The following is a 24,702-nucleotide window of genomic DNA, read 5'->3' as shown; positions in this document are numbered from 1 at the left end:
AAGAGGGTCGCTGACCCCCTATGAATCCTGTGCCTAATCACACGAGCCAAGGTGTGAACAGGTGTGGGTCACAATCAGCCACATTTTCAGGTGAACCTTGGGCTGGGCTATATCATACCGTTCATGGTAATACCGGTGTAATTTTGGGCAACGATAGGAAAATCAAATATGGCGATAGAATATGGGTAAAACGCACATGCGCAGTGCCTTTGTTTACATACGCACATGGCAGTGACGCAGAATGAGAAGAGCGAGAGCGGATCGTTGAATGAAACGGATGAACCAGAACTGGTTTGTAAAAATGCTGCAACTTCAGTGGTGTGGAACTGGTTTAGCTTTCATCCGTCACATATATACAACAAAGCACTATTTTTGGTAGAGCATGCTAGCGGGCCGTCGTTATTACCGTGTTGTTTGGAAAATATGGCGCACTTAAAATCAATCCTGGTGGACTTGGTTCTATGGTAGGTCTTAAAGGGTTAAGTGAAAATACACTGATGGGTTTTTTGCACTAATAAAGTTGTGGAATTGTAAAGTATTTTGTCTAGTGTCAATTATATCGTCAGTTATATCCATCCATCCATCTTCATCCGCTTTATCTGAGACCGGGTCGCGGGGGCAGCAGCCTAAGCAAAGAGGCCCAGACCTCCCTCTCCCCAGCCACCTCCTCCAGCTTATCCGGGGGAACACCAAGGCGTTCCCAGGCCAGCCGAGAGATATAATCTCTCCAGCGTGTCCTGGGTCTGCCCCGGGGCCTCCTCCCGGTGGGACATGCCTGGAACACCTCACCCAGGAGGCGCCCAGGGGGCATCCTTGTCAGATGCCCGAACCACCTCAGCTGACTCCTTTTGATGTGGAGCAGCAGCTGCTCTACTCTGAGCCCCTCCCGGATGGCCGAACTTCTCACCCTATCTCTAAGGGAGAGGCCAGCCACCCTTCGGAGGAAGCTCATTTCTGCCGCTTGTATCCGCGATCTCGTTCTTTCGGTCACTACCCACAGTGATGGCCATAGGTGAGGGTAGGGAAGTAGATCGACCGGTAAATTGAGAGCTTCACTTTTACACTCAGCTCCCTCTTCACCACGACGGACCGGTGCAGCGTCCGCATTACTGCAGCTGCAGCCCCAATCCATCTGTCGATCTCCGGCTCCCTTCTCCCATCACTCGCGAACAAGACCCCGAGATACTTGAACTCCTCCACTTGGGGCAGGAACTCATCCCCAACCCGGAGTGGGCACTCCACCCTTTTCCGGCTGAGAACCATGGCCTCAGATTTGGAGGTGCTGATCCTCATTCCCGCTGCTTCACACTCGGCTGCGAACCGTTCCAGTGCGAGCTGGAGGCCCTCACCCGATGAAGCCAACAGAACCACATCATCCGCAAAAATCAGAGATGAGATTCTGAGGCCACCAAAGCGAAAGCCCTCCGCCACTTGGCTGCGCCTAGAAATCCTGTCCATAAAAATTATGAACAGAACCTGAGACAAAGGGCAGCCCTGGCGGAGCCCATCACCCACCGGGAACGAGTCCGACTTATTGCCGGCAATGCGAACAAAGCTCTTGCAACGGTTGTATAGGGATCGAATGGCCCGTAGCAATGGGCCAGACACCCCATACTCCCGCAACACCTCCCACAGGAAACCCAGAGGGACACGGTCGAATGCCTTCTCCAAATCCACAAAACACATGTAGACTGGTTGGGCAAACTCCCATGCACCCTCAAGTATCCTCGAGAGGATAAAGAGCTGGTCCAGTGTTCCGCGACCAGGACGAAAACCGCATTGTTCCTCCTGTATCCGAGGTTCGACTAGCGGACGAACTCTCCTTTCCAGCACCCTGGCATAGACTTTCCCACGGAGGCTGAGGAGTGTGATCCTCCTGTAGTTGGAACACACCCTCCGGTCCCCCTTCTTAAAGATGGGGACCACCACCCCGGTCTGCCAGTCCACATGTACTGCCCCTGATCTCCACGCAACATTGCAGAGGCGTGTCAACCAGGAAAGCCCTACAACGTCCAGAGCCTTCAGGAACTCGGGGCGGACCTCATCAACACCAGGGGCTCTGCCACCAAGGAGTTGTTTAACTGCCTCAGTGACCTCGCCCCCGGAAATTGGCGGGTCATTCCCCTCATCCCCAGACTCTGCTTCCTCCTCGGAAGACGTGTCAGTGGGATTAAGGAGGTCCTCGAAGTATTCCTTCCACCGCCTGACAATTTTCTCAGTTGACGTCGGCAGCGCTCCGCCAGCACTATACACAGTGCAGGTAGAGAGCACCGCTTTCCCCTCCTGAGACGCCTGACGGTTTGCCAGAATCTCTTTGAGGCAGTCCGAAAGTCTTTTTCCATGGCCTCTCCGAACCGAGAGGCCACACCCGAGTTTTTGCTTCAGCCACTGCCTGAGCCGCATTCCGCTTGGCCTGTCGATACCTGTCGGCTGCCTCCGGAGTCCCACAGGCTAACCAAGCCCGATAGGACTCCTTCTTCAGCCTGGTGGCTCCCTACACCTCTGGTGTCCACCATTTGGTTCGGGGATTACCACCACAGCAGGCACCAACCACCTTGCGGCCGCAGCTCAATGCAGCAGCTTCGGCAATGGAGACGCTGAACATGGTCCATTCGGACTCAATGTCCCCAGTCTCCCTCGGAATGCTGTTGAAGCTCTGCCGGAGGTGTGCGTTGAAGATCCCGCGGACCGGGGCCTCTGCTAGACGTTCCCAGCACACCCTCACTACGCGTTTAGGTGCACCAGGTCTGTCCAGCATCCTCCCCCGCCACCTGATCCAACTCACCACCAGGTGGTGATCAGTTGACAGCTCAGCCCCTCTCTTTACCCGAGTGTCCAGAACATATGGTCGTAGGTCTGGTGATACGATTACAAAAATCGATCATCGACCTACGGCCTAGAGCGTCCTGGTGCCACGTGCACTTATGGACACTCTTATGTTCGAACAGGGTGTTCGTTATGGCCAAACTGTGATTAGCACAGAAGTCCAATAACAAAGCACCGCTCGGGTTCAGATCAGGGAGGCCGTTCCTCTCAATCACGCCCCTCCAGGTCTCGCTGTCGTTACCCATGTGAGCATTGAAGTCTCCCAGCAGGACAACAGAGTCTCCAGGTGGAGCACCTTCCAGCACCCCCCCAGGGACTCTAAGAAGGCTGGGTACTCCGAACTGCCACTCGGCTCATAAGCACAGATGAAAGTCAGGACCCGTTCCCCGACCCTAAGGTGCAGGGAACAAACCCTCTCGTCCACCGGGAAAAACCCCAACGTACCGGCAGCAAGCCGAGGGGATATTAGAATACCCACTCCAGCCCGCCGCCTCTCACCAGGGGCAACTCCAGACTGAGACAGAGTCCAGCCCCTCTCCAGGAGACTGGTTCCAGAGCCCAAGCCATGCGTAGAGGTGAGCCCGACTATATCTAGCCGGTACCTCTCAACCTCACGCACTAACTCAGGCTCCTTCCCCACCAGAGAGGTGACATTCCATGTCCCTATTGCCAGTCTTGGCAGCCGGGGGTCACACAATGCACCCGACCCCTATGGCGCCTCCTGCGGGTGGTGGGCCTGCGGGAGGATTGGCCCATGTCTCCTCTTCGGGCTGTGCCCGGCCGGGCCCCATGGACTAAGGCCCGGCCACCAGACGCTCGCCCTCGGGCACCCTCCCCGGGCCTGGCTCCAGGGCGGGGCCCCGGTAACCCTATCCCGGGCAGGGTAAACTGTTCCCTCGATATTCTTTTCATAAGGGTCTTCTGAATCGCTCTTTGTCTGGTCCCTCACCCAGGACCAATTTGCCATGGGAGACCCTACCAGGGCGCAAAAGCCCCCAGAAAACATAGCCCCTGAATCCCTGGGACACACAAACCCCTCCACCACGTTAAGGTAGCGATTCAAGGAGGAGCGTCAGTTATATCATTACGCAAATTTTCAAATGTATATTGTGATAAATATTTTTGGTCATATCACCCTGCTCTAGGTGAACCCACTGTGAAACCTGGCCCCACCCTATCATGTGATTTCCTGAGGTCAGATGGCCCAGGATGTGAGTGGGCATTAAGTTATCTGGGAAGGATCTCAAAACTGGATTATAGATGGCAGAAAGTTGGTGTCGTAAGCCCCGCCCTCTTTTCAAAGATGGACATTCACAGTGAACATAGATGCTTCTTTCACTCCTCTTTCAAACCATCTGTCTTCTCTGTCCTACATGTGGACATTGGTGTCCTCAGAGTGACCGTGTTTATGAACTGTCTGGTGTCTCCAGTGTAGAGGTCCTCTCTGCACAGCTATGTTGTTGAGTGTGTGTCTGGGTCTGAGCTGGAACACTGTGCAGTGTCACTGACTGTGTTTATGGTCTGCTCACTGCTTCCTGCGTGGATTAGCTTAAGAAATCAGAGCAGCGTCCAGAGAGGAAGTAATGTTTACCAAGCTCATGTGTCTATGGTTCCCTCTCCTTCTCTTCTTCTGTGGTTCCATGTGATGCCTGGCTCTCGTTTTCTGAGGTTTCTAAGTGTCTGCTGATGGTTCTAGTTTTTAGCATTAGCTCACAAATGCCACAAACACTGCATCTTTTAACAGACAGGAAGTACCTGCAGGTGAGGCCACGCCGCCTCCAACGTGGGCTCGTCCTCCTCAGGGTCAAACTCTGCTCCGGTCGGGTTGGAGGACGGAGGAAGAGTCCGGAACACGTTGACTGAAAACTGAACAAAAAAAGAAAAGAAAATTATTTTTTTTAATTACAGAGTAACAAACCAGAAGTAGTTCTTCTGTGGTGGAGACCATTCTCTCACCATGATGACGGCCTCGGGGTAGATGCACTCAGTCACCACTTCACTGTTGTGCGTGATGTACTCCACCATCTCATTAAGCCCCGCCCTTTTCACCTCCTTATACTTGAGGTCGCTGAGGGGGTCGCTGATGAAGTCGAAGAGCACGCAGCACTGACGCAGCTTCTGCACGAATAGATCCTCTCGCTCTATCGGTGGTGCGTCTGAGAGGGGAGGAGTCAAAAACAACCACACAACACACAGTGGTGGTGACATCATCAGTGATCTCACCAAATGTGATGAAGGTCCAGCCAACCAGAACCACCGACTGATGAAGCACATGCGCTACCATTGACATGCTTTACAGCCAATCACCTGGTTCTATTTACAGCCAGAGAATTCTACTGCTGCAGTCAGCTGATTCTACTGTCAGCCGATTCTACTGCTGCAGTCAGCTGATTCTACTGTCGGCTGATTCTACTGTAAATGGTTCCACTGCCGCTGTCAGCAGATTCCACTGCTGCAGTCAGCTGAGACCCCTCCTGCAGCAGGTTTGAGTGACACTACCAGGTTTAGTTCTGGTTCAAGATGAGTTTAACTTGGGTTTGCATTATGTTTAAGCTGGAACTGTGTTACCTTTGAGGGCGGGCAGCTTCTGTAACTCTCTATTTTTGGTCAGGCTGAAGCGGGACGAGCTCTGGCGGCGCTCTTTCTTCACCAGCTGAGGACCTCCGGAGTATTTGATCTTGTTGAGTTGGGTGGGAGGCGGCGTGCTGTTACTGGGACGCTTACTGCCGCTCTGCTGCTGGGACTGATAACACACGCACAGGTTATAAAACAGGTTTCAGAGGAAACAGCGAGCCGATATTTAATTATCCGTTTGTGTCGCTGATGTTAATGAACAAACACCAGCCATTCAATATCTGACTTGAATCTATGGCACTTCCCGTTCTGGACCTCTGTGCTGTATTGATCAACTATCAATACCAGTTATTTTCAGGTTAGCTGCAGTGGAGTAAGAACCTGCAGCAGCCGCTCACTAAATCAGAGTGATGAAAAGGTGCACACAGGTGAGAGTCACAGAGGCTTCATGGAGACAGAATCAGAAGAGTTGTGTTGCTCTGAACAGACTGGTTCTTAAACACTCCCTGAGTGTGCGGTTTCTATATAACACTCACAATGCAGCTCCGAGTTCAGCATCCTGCTCAAGGCCACTGTGGCACAGACTGGTGCAGCCAGGGATCAAACCACCAACCTTCTGATTATCAGATGACCTGCTGTACCTGCTCCCCTGAATGAGCCTCTGAGGGCCGTTTGATACCACGTGTCTACATCATGGTACTGATGGGTGGCGTGTGGTGGCGAGGAATGTCTCAGAATCAGAAGACTTTACTTATCCCCAAGGGGCAATTAACCAACAACAGTGCAGCATAACGTTGAAGATAAGGACAATAAGAACAGGCAATAAGAGTGAAATAATAAATACATAGAATATACAGTATATACAGTTTTACAATTACACAGTTTTAAAATTAAAGTGACTAAAAGTGAATGAAGTGTCGGTAGAATAAGAAGAGTGTAGTTTCTGTTGTGGGAAATGTTCTTATCTGCTGGAGTTAAAAAGCAGAGTGGCTGTGGGGACAAAGGTGGCGCTCCTCCTCCTCTCAGTCCTGCAGGAAATGCAGCAGAGGCGTCGCCCAGAGGGGAGCCATTGAAATGCGGGGTGAAGAATGTGAGAGGGGTCGTTGATGATTTTGGCTGCCTGTCTAAGGACCTGTTGGCTGAAAACCTGCCAGAGTTCCAATGACAGGCCAATGACTGTAGAGCACACTGATGCAGTGTGCTGCAGTCTGTTCCTGTATGAAGGCTGAGGGAGGGGAACCAGCAGCTGATGGAGGTCATGATGCTTTCCAGGAAGGCATCGTAAAAAGTCAACATGATGGGGGTGCTGACTCCAAAGGAGTTGAGTTTCCTAAGGAGGTATAGCTGTTGGTGGCATCTCCTCTGTGTTGGCAGAGAATTTCAGGAGGTTGTCAAAGATGGTTCCCAGGTATTTGTACTCCTCAACTACCGCCACTGGTTTCCTGTGGATGGTGGTGGTGACTGAAGCAGCCAGATCCCTCTGCCTACTGGAGAAGGTCACCACCATCTCTTTGGTTTTGCTCACCTTCAGTTCAAGTTTGGAGCTGTCACACCACTCTACAAACTCCTGCAGAGCAGGCCCGTGGTGCTGTGAGGGCCTGACAGCAGTGACAGGAGAACTGTGTCGTCAGCATATTTAACCAGTTGCTCTTACGATGTGCTGTTTTATGATCTTCTCCATGGCCTTCATCACCAGGGAGGTGAGGGCCACAGGATGAAGATCATTCAGAGACTTTGTGTTGTTTCTTTTGGGGATGAGGATGACTGGAGTGTTTCCACAGCTGGGGGACGGTGTGACTGTCGACTGAGGGTTGAAATAGAGTCCAGAACACAGTTCCTAGTTGCCCTGCACAGTGCCTCACAACTCGACTGCTGATGTTGTCAGGGCCGCTTGAGCTCCTCTCCCTCGTCCTCCTGAGGGCTCTCACCACGTCCTCAGTCCTGAAGGTGAGTGCAGAGCTGCCAGGTTTGACTGAGGATCTGGACTCCTCAAGCTGGGTGATGTTGTCCGTCTCAAACCTGGTGTAGAAAGCGTTGAGGTCGTCAGGGAGGGAGGAGGGGTTGCTGCCCTCCACCTGGATGGTTCTGGGGGTGGTGACCGCAGCGTTCACAGAGGCCATGGTTTTGAGGCCCTGCCAGGCTGAGCGGAGGTCCCCTGTGGTGAATTTGGTTTCAACTGTGTTTTTATACTCCAGTTACAGTTTTTATGGCCTCTTGACCTCCCCGTCGACCTCCGGGGCGATCGTGGCTCAAGAGTTAGGAGTTCGCCTTGTAATCGGAAGGTTGCCGGTCCGAGCCCCGGCTCGGACAGTCGTTGTCGTTGTGTCCTTGGGCAAGACACTTCACCCGTAGCCTACTGGTGGTGGTCAGAGGGCTCGGTGGCGCCAGTGTCCGGCCGCCTCGCCTCTGTCAGTGCGCCCCAGGGTGGCTGTGGCTACAATGTAGCTGCCATCACCAGTGTGTGAATGTGTGTGTGAATGACTGGATATGTAAAGCGCTTTGGGGTCCTTAGGGACTAGTAAAAGCGCTATATAAATACAGGCCATTTTTAATCCAGAGCAGAGCCGGTGAAGAAAATCCTCTTTTTTTTTATGAAAGGATTTCCTTGAGCTCGTTGGTGATGCAGGGTTTGTTGTTGGGGTAGATGGAGACTGTTTTTGAGGACACAGAAGGAGATGTATGATGTCACCGTGTTGACTTGATTGTCGATGTCATCAGAGGGAGACAGAAGGCTGCCCCAGTCAGTGGCTTCGAAACATCCTTGTAGGGTGAGGATACTTTCCTCTGTCCGCTGCTTGATGTTTTGGTGACCTTTCTAATCCTCTTGATGACTGGGGTGTGAGCAGGGGCCAGCAGGATGGTGTGGTGGTCTGCTGAGCCGAGAGGGCGGAGGAGTGGAGCTTTAAATGAATCTGGTACAGAGCCGTAGCATTTATCCAGAGTCTTCCCCTGACGTGTGCTGCATGAAACATACTGTTGGTATCCTTTAAGCGACTTGTCAGGGGAGCAGTGGTTGAAATCACCCAGGATGAACTTGGGAGAGTCCGTTGATAACTGCTCCAGTTTGTACAGAGTGTTGGTGAAGTACTCTGTGGCTTTGGCTGCATCAGCTTAGGGGTGGATGTAAACCAGGATGATGAAAAGCTGTGGGAATTCTCTGGGGAGGTGGTAGGGGCGCAGGGAAACAGCCAGAGCTCGATGTCTGTCGTGCACAGCTTCTCCCTCAGTGACTGTAGAGCACCAGCTGTTGTTTACATACAGACGCACGCCGCCACAATGTTGCTTCGCGGTCTCTGTCCAGACGAAGAGGTGGTGAAAAGCCATCAATGTGCAGCGCGCTGTTGTCGTCGCTGTTGTTTAACCACGATTCTGTGAATGCCGGAACGGAGGCAGTTCTGTACCCATGCAGGTGATTGACGCAGGCTTGCAGCTCATCCAGCTTGGAGCGGCGAGACCGCACATTAGCGAGGATAATGGACGGGAGCGCTCGTTGTTTGTGTGTCTCCCTCTTTAGTCTGGCTCTCACCCCACTCTTCTTTTATCCCCTCCTGGTTACCTTGTTATTGTGAGTTTTTCGATTTCCATGTCCACGGAGTATTTCCTCGGGGAAGTAGTCCGTGGAAGCGGGCCTTGGGGTCATGTCGAAGTGTTGGAAACAAAAATTAGGAAAAGGATACAAATATACCAAGTAGACAGCAAAAAACAACAACGAAAAGAGCATTCAAGTTAGAAAAAGAACCCAAAACTGCTCAGCCTCTGATGACGTTTTGTGTCAACAAGGGCTCACATTAAAAACTGTTTCCTTCACGAGGCAACAAAACCTCTTTGTGATGGTACAGTGAAGACCCTGATAGCAGGAAGATGTTGTAGTAGCCACGCCCAAAGCCACAGCCTGGGTTTTGCATAACCAATGGCTTATTGAGACAGTGTTTCCACCCATCACAGTTAGGGATGTACACGGAGACGGAAAGTTGGTTCTTTACGGCATGGAAATTGCCGGAAGTTGATGCTGTTGTGTTAATAACAGAGAAAACCCAACGATTATGTGACCCTCTGTAAGCGAGCGCTTTGGTGCCAGTGGAAAGAAAAAACTTTTAACAGGAAGAAACCTCCAGGCTCAGGGAGGGGCGGGGCCATCTGAGAAACCGGTTAGGGTGAGGGGAGGAAGACAAGATAAAGACATGATGTGGAAGAGAGACAGAGATTAATAATGACTAATGATTCAGTGCACATCATTTTCAAACCCTCTGTGGTCTTCACTACTCAGGTTAACCATGATTTATGAGTCACTCGGATAACTTAAAAATGTTGTTGTTTGGCTTTTTTCAGTGTTTGATTTGTTCCTGAGTAAATCGGTTTGGCTGAGATTAAAGTTATAGTTTTCACACAGCTGAAAAAACGTCAAACAGAAAACTGATTAAACAGAAGTGTGAGACAGCAAGGAGCAGACGGACGAGTTTATTAAACTCCACCGAGACAGCCGGGACGTTAATCTGAAGTCACATTTCACAGCCTCGCACTTCCGGCCTTCGGAGGACCCGGCCCACCAGGCACGTGCAGAGGGGGGGCTAGAGGGGCTTGAGCACTCGCCCCTTTAAACCTCTGCACGGCCCTGCGGCCCACGTAGACCGAGAAGGCCAGGTCCTCAGGAGGATGCGGCCCCTGAATTTGGACACAGCTGCAGTGTCTGTCTCCTGAATCCAAACTGGCAGCTGCTTCCACAGAATAGGGGCCTGAAAACTGAAGGCAGGCTTTGACTTCACACAACCTGATGAAGCTGCTGTATTTTAACCCTCTGTCTGTTTCTGGGGTGGCTGTAGCTCAGGTGGCAGAGCAAGTCAGCCACTAATCAGAAGGTCGGTGGTTCGATCCCAGGCTGCCTCCTGGCTGCATGCCAAATATCCTTGGGCAAGATACCAACCCCATGTTTGCCTACTGGTGGTGGTCAGAGGGCCCGGTGGCGCCAGTGTCCGGCAGCCTCGCCTCTGTCAGTGCGCCCCAGGGCAGCTGTGGCTACAATGTAGCTTGCCATCGCCAGTGTGTGAATGTGTGTGTGAATGGGTGAATGACTGAATGTAGTGTGAAGCGCTTTGGGGTCCTTAGGGACTAGAAAAGCGCTATACAAATGCAGGCCATTTACCATTTCTAGCAGGGATACCTGCAGCCTGCAGGGGGAGTACTTGAGTATATTTACTTTCACCTTTATTACTGTGCATATAATCACTACAGGCAGAGCTTCAGCTCGACTTTTTAAAGTGGAACCTTTCATATCAGCTCCTCGCTGCCATGTGACCAAATCGGCACTCACCTCATCCGAGTTCTCCGGGGTCACATCCTTCCCGCCGCCGCCGCTGTTGCTGCTGCTGTTCTTCGTGCTGCTTTTGGCAGATTTGGTCGTTTCCTGTTCCCACACAGAGAAAAACATAAATCAGCTGATCTTGTTTTGATTTTTGTGAGAACAAACTCACACCAGAGCCGAGGAAAATCAGCTGAGCTGAAACATGAAACGTTTACTGAGCACCGAGGAAGAGGAGGAAGCGTCACAGCCCAACATTTTTGTTTCTATTCTGCATCAGTGTCAGCCCGGCGGGGGTTATGGCGTGATGATGTAACCCGCTCTCTGGCAGGTAGCTCCATGCCCTCCTGGGTTTTAAATGCACCTTAGAACACACATGCATCAACACTACAATGAGCAGGCGGAGGGAGGTTTGGAGTCTTCTCTCACCCCCATTCTCTGCGACCTGCTGGAGCGGGGGGGGGGCTAGGAGGAGGAGTTGGCCGAGAGAGCAGAGGGAGCTTTGAGCGGCTCACACAGACCTTATTGTGAAAGTCTATCTGGAATGATTTTGTGAAGTTGGAAAACTAAAGTAAAAATATGGAGGAGCTGTTGTGATTTCACTGTCAGTGCGCTAAAGTTCCCACCTCCCTGATGATAAACCTTGCCTGTGATACATGCGCTTCGTACAGTAATACGTAAAAAGACTGAAAGTCATAAAAACAAATCAAACACGGCACAGTGAGCCGAGTAACTCGCCCTGGAACCTGAAGTAGGATCAAAAGGTCAAAATAAGCACTCCGAAAGCGTGAAGCCTGTGCTGCTGCTCTGGTTCACTCGGAGGAGAAGCGCTGGTTGGCGTTTATCGAGTCTTAGCGTACACGTCGGAAACTCTGATTGGCCAGCATTTCTTTAGGATGGGTCACGTGACTGCTGCCTGGAAGAAAGCATTTATTATTTTTAACATCCCGGCTGAGCGTGACACACACAGAGCGTCCAATAAAGAGGACGTGGCTGTGATTGGTTGGGACTCGAGCAGAAGTCCCTCCCACATGCGCCTTCCGACTGGGGTCTGGGGTCTCCTCCTTTTCTCACCACAGAGAAAACTGCACCCACCCTGTCATCCACTCATCTCCCAGACTACACAAGACAACAGATGCCCAGGCTGAGTTCTCCCTCCACCTCTCCTGTATCTCCCCCTCCTGCAGAGTGAGTTCCTGAAGAAAGGAGACGGGTTGGGTGGACTGCCCCGGGCTCTGTGGGGCCGGGTGGTGCTGCTGAACTGGGCCCCGGTCCGGATGGGCCTGGGCCCCCTTTCCCTGGCGGGTCGCGGAGTATGGGGGTGCCTACTGGGGTCAGTGGGGGAGCTGGCCCCAGGGAGGGGCCACTTGCCCCTCCCTTCCTTCCCTCCCCATCTCCAGCTGCCTCCCTCTTCCCGCTCCACCACAATCACCCACAAATGCAGGGCCTTGGAGTAGGGGTGTGTCACCAGGGTGCAGGGGAGGCATCCCCCCCCCCTCTGTCCCCTTCTGGCTGCCTCTGCCTCAATGTTATCCCACAACTTAGACATTCACATTACTCACACTCTCATTACACATACATATAGGATCTTGGGGGTGGGCACGCTACACGGCATCCAAATTACCATCAGGGTGTACACCCCACCCCTAGCGTCGTTGCCCACCTCTCAATTTTAAATACACGTAGACATTGAGGGCTAGCAGGAGGGACCATGTGCTTACCTGCTGCAGGTGTGCTCCCACAGGTGAACCCTCTCACCTGCAGAGCGATCCTTCATTCTCATTGCACATATTTAACACGCGATCTCAGCCGTGTTTGTCACAACAGCCATGTGCGCGTCACCACAGCGTGAGGACGTCTGCAGGCATGTCACCCGAAGACAGGAAATCAGCACCGAGCCAAACCCTTTCAGCTTAAAAGTAGCTGATCTCTGCCTAAGTTTGATTTATTATCATCATCATCTTTTTAAATGATTTTCCATTTTTTAGTCTTCTAATATTTACTTTTTAGAAAGTCTTTATTTTTCATTAGGTTTTGTGCATCTTAGAGTTTTTATTTGGTTTTATATATTTACATGATTCTGATTTTAAAGCTGTATATTTATGTTTTGGATGTCAAATTCTGATTTTCTATGTTTCCAATTGTTTTATGATGTTTTTTTCCCTCTAAATATATTTATATTTTTATACGTATATAATGTACACTTTTCTGTTTTCATCTTTCTTTCTTTTTAATTTAAATGATAATTTACGTTTTAAGTTTTTTGTATGATTTATAGAGCGAGTCGTTTACATTACATAGATGTGACTTCAAACCTCCTTTTTTAAAAATTATTTTCAGTTTAAATAAAGAATAAAAATTCGGACATCGGAAGCAGCCGATTAATCAGTGAGTCACAGAGAGAAGATCATCAATAATCAATAACTGTGGCCGTTACTTATCAGCAGTTTTTGGTTTTCTTGCTGCTCCATTCAAGTTTACAGACTAAACAAATAATCGATAACAATCCGCTGAACCGAACACAAGTGCTGGCTTATAAACATCAAATCAAATCAAATCACTTTTATTGTCACATCACATGTGCAGGTACATTGGTACAGCACATGCGAGTGAAATTCTTGTGTGCGAGCTTCACAAGCAACAGAGTTGTGCAAAATACAATAACATAAACAGGAAAAATATACAAATGGCTAAATCTGAAACTAATAAATATATGTACAATATATAATAGTATATGCAACAAAAAAAACATTACGATCAATGACTGATCAGCCCTGAGCGCTGCATCATTAAACAAATCGCTTTAATCCGGTATTTATATGGGTGTGTGAGGTGGACTCAGACTGCGCTGTGAGCCAAGGAATCGCAGCATCCAGCGGGACATCTACCGGTCATCGTGTGGTCTCAGTTAACGGCTAACCGCTGTTAGCGCCTCAGACGCTCTTCTTCAGCCGAGCCCTGCATCAATAATTCAGGCACAGCCAGCGACTCTTCCCGGAGCTCCGGCAACAGAACACGGCTAATCACGGCGGCCAGCTCCACGCTAATATCCCTGCTAAGTGTCCGCTCAAACACTCAGCAGGTGTGCGGTTAAACGAAGCGTGTCCGCGGCGGGCGCCGAGCACAGACTCGCGGCTAGCCGTTAGCTTAGCGGTCCTCTCCTAGCTGGGCCCCAGCTAACAGCTAGCAGGTGAGCTAGCCATTAGCTCGGTGAAATAAAACGGCTGAAGTCTCCAGCAGCAGAAAAAAAAACACCCGCCACACCGGATCTCAGTGGAAAAATGCCCCGGGCACGCCAGTGACGCGGATATTACCTTTTCCTTCTTGGTTTTGTTAGGCATCTTGACCGCGTTGCGGGGCTTTTCCACGGAGATTCCCTGATGTTCCTCCCCGGGACTCAGACGCTGTCACTCGGTCTGTCTCAGCTCCCTGCGCCCTTTCCCGAGCCGCCCAATCCGATTGGCTGCCAGCGTGGACGTCTGCCTAGTGATATATGGAGTGATTTTTTTTGATTGGCTGAGTTTGAGTATAACGGTGGGGGTGAGGCTGCAGGGAGGTGAGGAAGAACTGGATTCTTCCCCAGCAACAAAACACCTTCAACCTGATGATACCGAGCTCCGAGGACCGGAGAGAGCCAGAGAATCGCCAAAACCACCCGAGTCCCCCGTCTGTCCCCGGAGCAGCGGCAGCAACATGTTATAATCACACAGACAGGAGCCCGAAGCTCAAAGTTCCAGCTGCACCCACTCACAGAATCAGAACCCATCTCAGCACCTGAAATCATACTTCTGATTCTTCAACATTAATTTGTTGCAGCAACGTGCCTAACCGGGGGAAGACCTCAGGGGAGACCTCAAACCCCTTCATCTGGTCTGGGAGCGCCTCAGATTCCACAGGAGGGCCCGGAGGTGTCGCTGAGGACGAGAACATCTGGAGTCCCTGCTCAACCTGCTGCCACCAACATCAGCGGAGGATAAAGGATGATGAGTGATGGGTGGATGATGGGTCGATGGATGGAGGCAGCAACATGTTTGAATTAAGCAGCTCCAGATGTTTTCAGCTGTGCGCTGCAGGCAGTTTTACTTGTAATATTCCTTCTTTTTTATATATGAACTTATTTCATTTATTCATTTTGATGAATTCACTGTTTTTTCATTTTTCGTTTACCAAGTTTGGGTGTTCTTTTTTTTTATTTTACATTTTGAATCTTTTTATTTTTTCATCTCCATATTTTTCAAGTATTAACATTTAGAAAACAAGCTCTTCTTAAATACAGAACCTTAGAAAGTAAATTTCATCATACAAAGAAAACTTGGTTTATGGATTCAAATTACCGATCAAAGGAATTTTATTCACGCGTTCATACTGCTGTTCATCTTTCCCACAGATGTGAATTCATATTTTCATCTGAATGAGCTTCTGTGAACCTGCACATCTGCTTCAGCAGCCAATCAGCTCACCTATGAGGACAGATGTTCCCCCAGATGTTTTCAGTTAGCATCAGACTGACAGAGCTCCCAGACGAATTTCAACTTATTTTTAATTTATGTTGTTTACAGACAGGAAACAAAAACAAACAAAAGCACTGGTCCTTCACTTCAACCAAACTTTATTTATCCAGCACAGAACAAACAGCTGACAGACCATCGGCCAATCAGCTGATTGCAGGCTTGATCATCAAAACAACATCAAAGAATTCAATGAAATAAAAAGCAGTAAAAAAAAATAAAAATACAAAACTGAATTTTTATATTCAGGCAAACAATGCAAAGAATAAATAAATCATTAAAAATAATCAACCAGAAAATTGACTTGAAAGGGAAAAAATCAAATGCATTAAAGCTCCTTTTTGAGCTTAGAAACGGGCAAATCGAATGACCACAAAACGTTAAAATGGTAAGCTAACATTTGGAGAGAAAAAAGTGGAATATTCACACTTTAAAATGTTTTAATTGGCAATAAAAATCATTCAAATATGTTTAAAATTACTACAAACAGAAAGTAAAATGTAGTTGTGACTCTTTAAAAACACAGTAATTTACTGACTTTGACTATAATTGACTTCATGTTTTTCCGGCATGCATGCGCACTTCCGTATAGGTTCCCATCCTCTTACCTTACTCCAAGCAGAAAGAACCAGGATCCAGGACACACCTGAAAACCATCAGATGTGACACATACCTGTTACACCAATCAGAAATAAGATGTGCAGCCTGATCATGAGACACGTGGAGTTGCAGATTAAACAGAGTCTGTGTGGGAAGAAAGTTTTTAGACTTTTACTGAAGTAAAACTTATAACAGCACAGACGTGAAACAAACATGCTCCACATTACAAACATATACATGTTACTAATGCATCATAATTATTGATGTGTACATTTCTTACATCCAGCAGCTGTGCATAACTTATACTTGGTGATTATCTGTACTCCAAATAGTTTAGAGTATAAACCACAATATCTGCATCAGAAATACAGTAGAAACAGGAAGCAGCATCACGCAGAAATTACAGGTATGTTAAATTTGAGGGAAGTACTTCAGTAAATGTACTTGGTTATTTTCCTGCTGGTCTCATCTGAGGGGCTGTAACCTGGCCACCTGCGCCATGAAAACATTTTTATTGGACATGTGCAGCAAATTTCTGAGCTTTAAGAAGAAAGAAGAAGAAAGTGTGTACTTTATTGAGCCCCGTGGGGAAATTGCTCTCTGCATTTAACCCATTCACTTAGTGAAGCAGTGGGCAGCCATTGGGCGCCCGGGGAGCAGTGTGTAGGGACGGTACCTTGCTCAGGGGTACCTCAGGGTAGCTGTTAAGGGGAATCGAACCCCCGACCTTCCGATCATGGGGCAACCACTCTACCTACTGAGCTATCCCTGCCCTTTAAAGCAACACAGGCTCATCAGGTCCACTCTGATGTGCTTTGATCCGATCTTCACTCACTCATTCACCTGTGCTCACCTTGAACATGTGACTGGAGGACCCACAGGTATAAGATAAGCTTTATTAGTCGCACACGTGGGAAATTAGTTTTGTTACAGCAGAAAGAGGACAGTGCAAAGTTACAGAGCAAAACAAAGAAGGGGGGGGGGGGGGGTTCCACACTGACCATAACTGAGACCGTCACAGGGTTTTCACTCATCATAGATGACCAGTGTAAAATGTATTCCACTACAGATTACATGGCCCAACAAGTAGTTGGTAACTAGGGCTGCCACGATTAGTCAACTAGTTCATGCCACTGCATGTGGCGAATAAAATTTGAACTTGAACTAGCTATGATTATGTCGACTATCAAAATCGTCGACGACGAATTTAATAGTCGACGCGCCGTTTGAAGCTTTGTAAGATCCCAAAAGATGCAGGAATAGAGATTGACAGACCACGTGACTTTCGCGCATTGCATTGTGGGTACAAGTGGCAACTAAATCATAACACTGCATCAAACACTAGTATTTCCAGCACCGGTAACCATTAATTCTGTGGTTTTAATCCCGGAGTAAGGATGTTAGTGTGCTGCACAACTTTCATCACGCACATATTTATTATTATATGGTCCTAAGCGTGAGTGCATACACTCACAACATGTTTAGTAACTTCAGATCCTGCAACAAGCCCAGGCCCAGTTTACTTTGGTGATTTGGACGATTCCATCTCACAGCTGTTGTTACAGGCCAACGCATCTATTTGTCGTTTCAGGTTGTAGTGTTACACAACATTTTCAGATCTAATAGAAAAAAAAAAGTGTTTTGTAATTCATTCAATTATTGTCTTTATTTTTAACTGGCATTATTGTTTCATTCTGTTATAGAATCTTACAAGAAAGAGGCAACATTGTATTTCATCGTGCTTTATTAGCTGCTTCGGTGAAAAACAAATCAACAATGAAAAACCTCCAACATACTGGAAAACAGTTATTCATAACTTGCTTGCTTCAATACAACACTTGGGCAAATATATGCAGACGTTTCGTGGCTGTTTGGATCTCGCTCTCTCTCTTAACCGATCAAATCTGGCTGTGGTAGCAGCTTTAAACCCAGGCTGATAGAGGGGCCCAGTCTGGATCGCATTCCTGCATTTTGTAGGCTGGTTTTCCTACAAAACACATCAAAAAATTGGCAAACATTAGCCCGCAAAGCCACCGCGAACAAAGCAGCATAGCAACGAATTCAATTCAAATCAATATGAGACTTATTTGTAACCTACATCAACAGTTATGTTGTGATAAATTACGTATTAACTACAACAGAAGACTGACCTTTGTGGGAATGCTTGGAGCAGACTAACATGTGAGCTGGAGTGTTCTGGGACGTTATATTTGGTCTTGGAATGGCTGCAATCCAGGCCATCCGTCACCTCTTTGTTACTTCGGAAACGTGGCTTAAACAATTTCTCTTCCACAACTGAATCCGATAACAACCGATCTCTTTACCCGTCGGTTTCCCGTGGCTGTCATGCGACCGGCTATTGCAGTTAATAATACAACAGCTTCTTGCCATGTGTTTCTTTTTATTGCGGTGTGACTGTTTTCATGTGAAAGCCTGCGTGCGCTAGTACCGCTTGCCACTCGTTCCCAGAATCCTTTGCGGTTTTACTCCGGAAATGGCGTCACATTTTAATCTCTGTGGCTGTATCCCTGTATCCTATCTGCAGCCCCCCCTTTTTTTTTTTGAATACGCTTTATTGACAAATCACAAAATACAAATATACAAATACAAAATAGCAAACACAATGTCAGGGGGTTCGTATAAAAAAACAAAATAGACACAGTCTATTAAAGAATCAGATGATATTGAACAGGGAACATAAGTTTATGGTTTTGACAGCTTTTAGATTTTGAGAATGTTGTATGGTTTTAACATATTGTTTGGTTTCAGTTAAAAAGCACTGAAAGGATGGTTTTGCGTTAGAAAATTTCGACTTATGTATATGAAATTTAGCCAATAATATCAATAAATTAATCAAATAAAATTTGTTTGCCCTGTGCATGGGGTCGTTAAAGAAACCAAACAATATTTTCTCGTAACAAAGAGAGAACTCATAAAAGATAAAGGAAACAACAAAAACACAAAATTCTTGCCAGAAAAGATTCGTGTATGAGCATGACCAAAATAAATGAGAAATATCTTCCTTCACACAATTACAACATGTACAGTTAACATCAATGTCCTTTTTATAACGTACAAGAAAAGATCTGGTTGGGTAAAAACGATGAATAACATTAAAAGATATTTCCTTTACTTTGTTATTTAATAGAAATTTCAACGGTAAGGTCCAAATCTTCTCCCATTCCAGGTCCTGGTATAAGTTATTCCAGTAGGCGACAGCCGTTGGGACACAAGTTCTGTCTTTTTGAAACAGAGTTCGTATTTCACGGTTGTTTTTCCTCCTTACAGAGGGGAACCACACCTGACCAACATAAGTAACAGCAGGATCCAGTGGTAAAGGGGTCAAATCATTAACAACAGGATTTCTAAACAACATTAAGACCCCAGCAGGGATAGCATCAAACACTATGGCATATTCCTTTGGTGGAACAGGAAGACCATATGTATTCAAAAATTCTGAGTAAGAGAGTAAACCTCCAGCTGGATTTATAAGTTGTGAAACACGATGAATCCCATTATCAAACCACTTACTTATAAACACAGACTTATGTTTGTATAAAATCTCTCTATTGTTCCAAATATAGTATCTATGTGGAGAAAAGTTGTGTTTATAAATCAATGACCAGGAAAGAAGCATTTGTTTATGAAAGTTGGATAGTTTTAAAGGGATTTTATCGATATTGTAATTACAAAGCAAAAGAAAGTTAAGACCACCAATTTTTGAGAAAATATAATTGGGAATAAAGTTCCAAATTGAGGTTGGGTTCCTGAAAAATTGTTTAATCCAGTTTATTTTAAACACATTGTTTAATGAGGAGAAGTCAAGAAAGTTTACTCCACCATAGGGCTGCTCGATTATGGCAAAAATGATAATCACGATTATTTTCACTGAAATTGAGATCACGATTATTTGACGATATTTATTTAACCCTTTAAGACCTACTATAGAACCAAGTCCACCAGAGCTTATATTATTTTTTTTTACATGTTGTAGTGCCATTTGTGGGAGCATTTCAAGTTGCTATACATCAATACAACTGTTATAGCCCATATTTTAATAATATGTATGCATTAAGCCCATAGTAATTACATAAATTGCAAAAAAGTGCAATAAACTACAAAAAAAATTGAAAATCGCTTTTGTTTTGTTTACATATATTTCTACTTGGAGAAATTTAAGAGGCTTATCCCTCAAAACTTTAAATACAATAAAGTTGCAAAAAATAGTTTCCCACCACAGGAAATTTATTTTGAGTGTCTTCATAGTTTTATTTTGGAGATACAGCAATTTTTATATACTGCAGGAAAAACAAAAAACAATCCTATGATGCAAATTTGCAAAGAAAACAGCAGGTGCATCATTTCACTGTGGGAAGTGTTACGAACAGCTGATAGGAACGGCAAAGCGTGTTTCTGGAATATTATGTTTTTGTTCCTGCAAGCGCTTTTTATGCAATTTTTGCAAAGCTATATGTGGAACGAAACCGTGACCGAGGACAAGCTGATGGCATCAGATGTAAGTACAACTCCTCCGGTTTCATATGCAAAACAAATTATTGCGCTAGCTTACACGGTTCAGGTTCTACAGGGATTTAAAAATAGTTACGCAAAACGGAGCATGCTGCTCTGACCGGCTTTAAAGGGTTAACAATGACTTTAAAAAATAATATAAAATAGTGTGCAACACCACTGAAGTTTTTTTTTTTTAAACTCTCTTTTCAACCAGCGGCAGTCACTCTCCAAATAACTCCTGCTTAGCTTTCCGAGCTTTCCGAGCTTCCCTCGGGTCCTCTTAATCAGCGGTCTCCAACCTTTTTTGCGCCACGGACGGTTTATGCCCGACAATATTTTCACGGACCGGCCTTTAAGGTGTCGCGGATAAATGAGGGAGGGGCTAATAATCGGCTCAGTCATTTTTAATGATCGTTGAAAGCCCAGATCGTAATCGTGATTAAAATTCGATTAATTGAGCAGCCCTACTCCACCATGTTGGTACGAGCTGGATAAAACTGATCTTTTAATATAATGAATTCTATTCTTCCATATGAAATTATAAAGATGTCTGTCAATATCTGCCAGGGTTTCTTTATTTACATCAAGAGACAAAGCAGCATGAGTTAGACGAGATAAACCCTCTGCTTTCGTGAGTAAAACTCTCCCTTTAATAGATAAATCCCGCTGCAGCCAAGCATTTAGCTTTTGTTGTGTTTTGTCCAAAATTGGAGTGAAATTAAGGGAGCACCTGGTGGATTGATTTTTATTAATGACTATACCAAGGTAAGTGACAGACTCTTTCACTGGGATGCCAGCAATAGATAGACTGGTACAATTTCTAAGGGCAAGCAGTTCACATTTGCCAATGTTTAGGTGGAGTCCTGAAGCTAAAGAAAAGGCATTAATTGTGTTAATAGCCATCTGCACCTGTGAAGCATTTTTTAAAAAGAGAGTGGTATCATCAGCAAGTTGACTAATGAATATTTCTTCATCCGCAATTGTTATACCTTTCAGAGGACTGCCTTTAATATAATCAGAGAGGAGTTGAGCACAGATGAGAAATAAGTATGGGGAGATGGGGCAGCCTTGCCTGATACCGCGGTTCAAGTTAAACCTAGGTGATGTACCTGCTTGTAGTTTGATGGAGCAATTTAAATTTTTGTACATTGTTTTAACTGCATTCTGAAAATAAGGACCAAAGCCAAATTTGTCCAAAGCCTGAAAAATGAAACCATGTTCAATCGTATCAAACACTTTGCAGAAATCTACAAATAAGATAAAGCTATCATCCCTACACAAATCTGCATAATCAATTAGGTCAAAAACAAGTCTAATGTTGTTGGATATGTGTCTGTTAGCCATAAAGCCAGACTGAGTTTCATCAATAATATCATTCAAAACAGTTTTCAGTCTTTTGGCAAAGATCTGAGCTAGGATCTTATAATCATTATTAAGGAGGCAAATTGGCCTCCAATTGTCAATATAAGTGGGATCTTTCTTTGGCTTTGGGATTAGGGTTAACAGACCTTGTGGTAAAGTGGGGGGAAGAGACTGATTTATAAGACTTTCAATGTATATATTAAGAAGAAATGGAGCCAGTTGATCTGCAAAAGTAATGTAAAATTCAGAGGTTAAGCCATCGGTTCCTGGGGATTTATTAAGTTTAAGACGTCGAATAGCAGGTAGCACTTCACTAATAGATATCGGCTTATCACAGAAACTCATCTGATCTTCTTTAACTGTTCGCACATCAGGGATTTGTTCCATAAAGTTCAGAGCAGCACTCTCATCAAACTCTGACTTGTATAAATTTTTATAAAAATTGGAGCAATAGGTGGAGACTTTTCGGGGTTCATCAGTTATAATACCGTCAATATTAAGTCTCCAAACAGAACCAAGTTTAGAACGAGATTTCTCTAATTTAAAAAAATACTGGAGTTTGCATTATATTGGCTATAACATTATCCCTATTTAAGCAATCAGAGAGTGACGCGACGAATATGGCGTTATTTTTGTGCCACTACTCTGAGCGCACGTAAAAAAAAATTGAGCGCACATAAAAAAAAGTTTGCAGGTGCAAGTGTTGCATTTTGAGGAGAAATTTAAATTTAAAAGCTGAATTTGAGTGAACAAAATTCATTGCTGCGTGCAAAAACTGTATTTCAGTGTTTGCTATTATCCACACACACACACAATAGCACCCCCTCTCGCTCAGTTTTTGCATTTGTGCTCGCTCGCAATGTGTTCGCAACATTTCTGCCTGTGGGCGCTCAACTCTTTCTGTTAGTGATGCGCGAATCATGAACGAATCGTTCAATACTCGAGAATCACTTTAATGACTCATGAATCATGATTCACAAGCCCAACTGACTCACTGACTCATCCCTGTTGCTGTTAGCAGCTATATATCTAGCTTATAATTAAAATTGTGGAGAAAAACACAACATCCAGTATCTTAACAAAAAAATTTCTGCTCAAACTCAATTCAGTAAAAACAATCAAATTTACCATCACTACTTTCTGTACACCGTTATATTTGTGCCACAAAACCAGCCAATCACAGACTTGGATGCAAAAAAATCTGATTGGCTGTTCTGGTCTCCAATGAGCTCGAAATGACGAAATGCAATATCCCAGAATCCATTTCGTCCAAAACTCAAACGAGGCAGTGGCGGAGGAACACAGAGTGGCAGAGTTTGAAATATTACTCTTTCTGGGTCACAAAATAAACTTTTAAGAGATTTTCATGTGAGAATGTTTCTGTGTAAACTTCAAATATCTGCTTGATTCATCAAGACGTCAGATATTTGCAAAAGTGCTCTAATGTTTTTGGAGATGCCTGTTACCCACCAGCTGACCGGTTGGGAACTCGGGTTAAACGCTGATGAAAATGCAGAAAACACAGATCATGAACACTTGTTCAACCAATCACTTTCATTCCACTTTGATCTGCGACAAACTGACGCGTTCATCTCTGTTACAGTGTTGCGTTAGACTGCTATATTTTTTTGTTCTTTATGCTGTAGATTTTCACGTCTCTGGAATAGTTGGCAGTAATAAGGATGAGTTCCTGTAAAATCATACTGATATGACCCGTGACATATTCGTAGATGACAGATTAGTTTGATGGGTTAACTCATAGAGCTGAAGATATCGTGGACATGCTGACCTCGCTCCGTGGTGTACAGGGCCGTTTACCCTCATGATTAATATTCACAATAAAAATATTAGCCGAACATCATGAAGTCTGTATGTGTTTCATAGTGTCGAACAACCTTTGTACAGTTAAAGCCAGCAGTTACTACATGACGGAAACACCAACGTTATCTCTTTTATGTGTTTATACACAGGTCACGCTGATTACTGAACAAAAACCCAAAGATCAGCTGTTAAACAGATTTATTTGCTCTCTCTCCTCCTTAAACATGTTTTTAATGTTAGTTATAATTCAGAATTAGCGACTGAAACACGTAGGACACATAAGAACATCAGGAAATAAAACACCGATAAATATAACCTCAGTAAATGAAGTCAGTGTCAGCGGGGGTTATTACAGCTGTGTACCGGGGCCTGCGCTTTGTCGGTGGTAATGAAAGCTCGATTGCGAGGCGAGTGGGTCTATCCCACGCTTTGCCGTGAGACTGGGCAGACATCTCCGAAATCATCGAAACACTTTTGCAAAGAGGCTGTATCTTGACAAACCGACCAGACACACCAGACACATGAAGATTAAACCACTACATTCTCGGCTAAAAAAATATTAAAACGGTATTTGGTGACACACACACAGGGTTTTTCAAAGCTCAGTTCTGTTAGCTTCCACATGCCGGTTGTTGTGTGCTAGAAACAATGGCCACCAGGCCAAAGCAATGGTTTTGACTCGATCAGCGTTAACCCCGCCCCCTGAGTTTGATGGGTGAGGCTGACAGATAAAATGGCTGAGACCTGGTGAGACCTGAAGGAGTCAACTGTGCCAAAATGAATTAATTAAATACACCATTAAATAATTATTTAAATGTGACAATAATTAATTAAAATATGAAATAAACAAGTAATTAGTTAAATGTGTCAATAATTAATTAAATGTGTCAAAAACATTTTTAATTAATTATTTCCAATTTTAAGATAAGATAACCTTTATTAGTCCCACACGTGGGAAATTTGTTAATTAATTATTGCCACATTTAATTATTTAATGGTGTATTTAATTAATTCATGATGGCAGTCCTGGCGTTCCATAGGGCACAGCCTAACACTTGAAAAAGGAAACGACCACTATGTAATCCATTTATTTTAACAAAGTAACTGCATTCTAATTATCACCTATTTAAATGGTAACTGTAACAGAATACAGTCAAAGGAGCTTGCAAAGAAAAGCGTCTGGACTTCTTTAAGTTGCTTGAA

At 45.6% G+C, this 24,702-nt stretch overlaps 1 protein-coding gene across 1 annotated transcript in view; it reads right to left on the bottom strand.

The window, feature by feature from the left end:
* ppp2r5d (protein phosphatase 2, regulatory subunit B', delta) overlaps positions 1–14,162 on the bottom strand; it is a 36,265-nt gene extending 22,103 nt beyond the window's left edge. Inside the window, exons 1-5 of the mRNA XM_080869282.1 lie at positions 14,011–14,162; positions 10,709–10,801; positions 5,395–5,569; positions 4,783–4,982; positions 4,582–4,692 (exon numbers count right to left, since the gene is read on the bottom strand). Coding sequence (XP_080725408.1) covers positions 4,582–4,692; positions 4,783–4,982; positions 5,395–5,569; positions 10,709–10,801; positions 14,011–14,037 — 606 coding nt within the window. The 5' untranslated portion in view covers positions 14,038–14,162. The remainder of the gene's footprint in view (positions 1–4,581; positions 4,693–4,782; positions 4,983–5,394; positions 5,570–10,708; positions 10,802–14,010) is intronic.
* Between the last annotated feature and the right edge of the window lie 10,540 nt (positions 14,163–24,702).

Source organism: Rhamphochromis sp. 'chilingali' (assembly GCF_963969265.1).
Source record: "Rhamphochromis sp. 'chilingali' genome assembly, chromosome: 20".
Lineage (NCBI taxonomy): Eukaryota > Metazoa > Chordata > Actinopteri > Cichliformes > Cichlidae > Rhamphochromis > Rhamphochromis sp. 'chilingali'.
The sequence above is the reverse complement of the archived record's forward strand: the minus strand, read 5'-3'. Positions and strand labels throughout refer to the sequence as shown.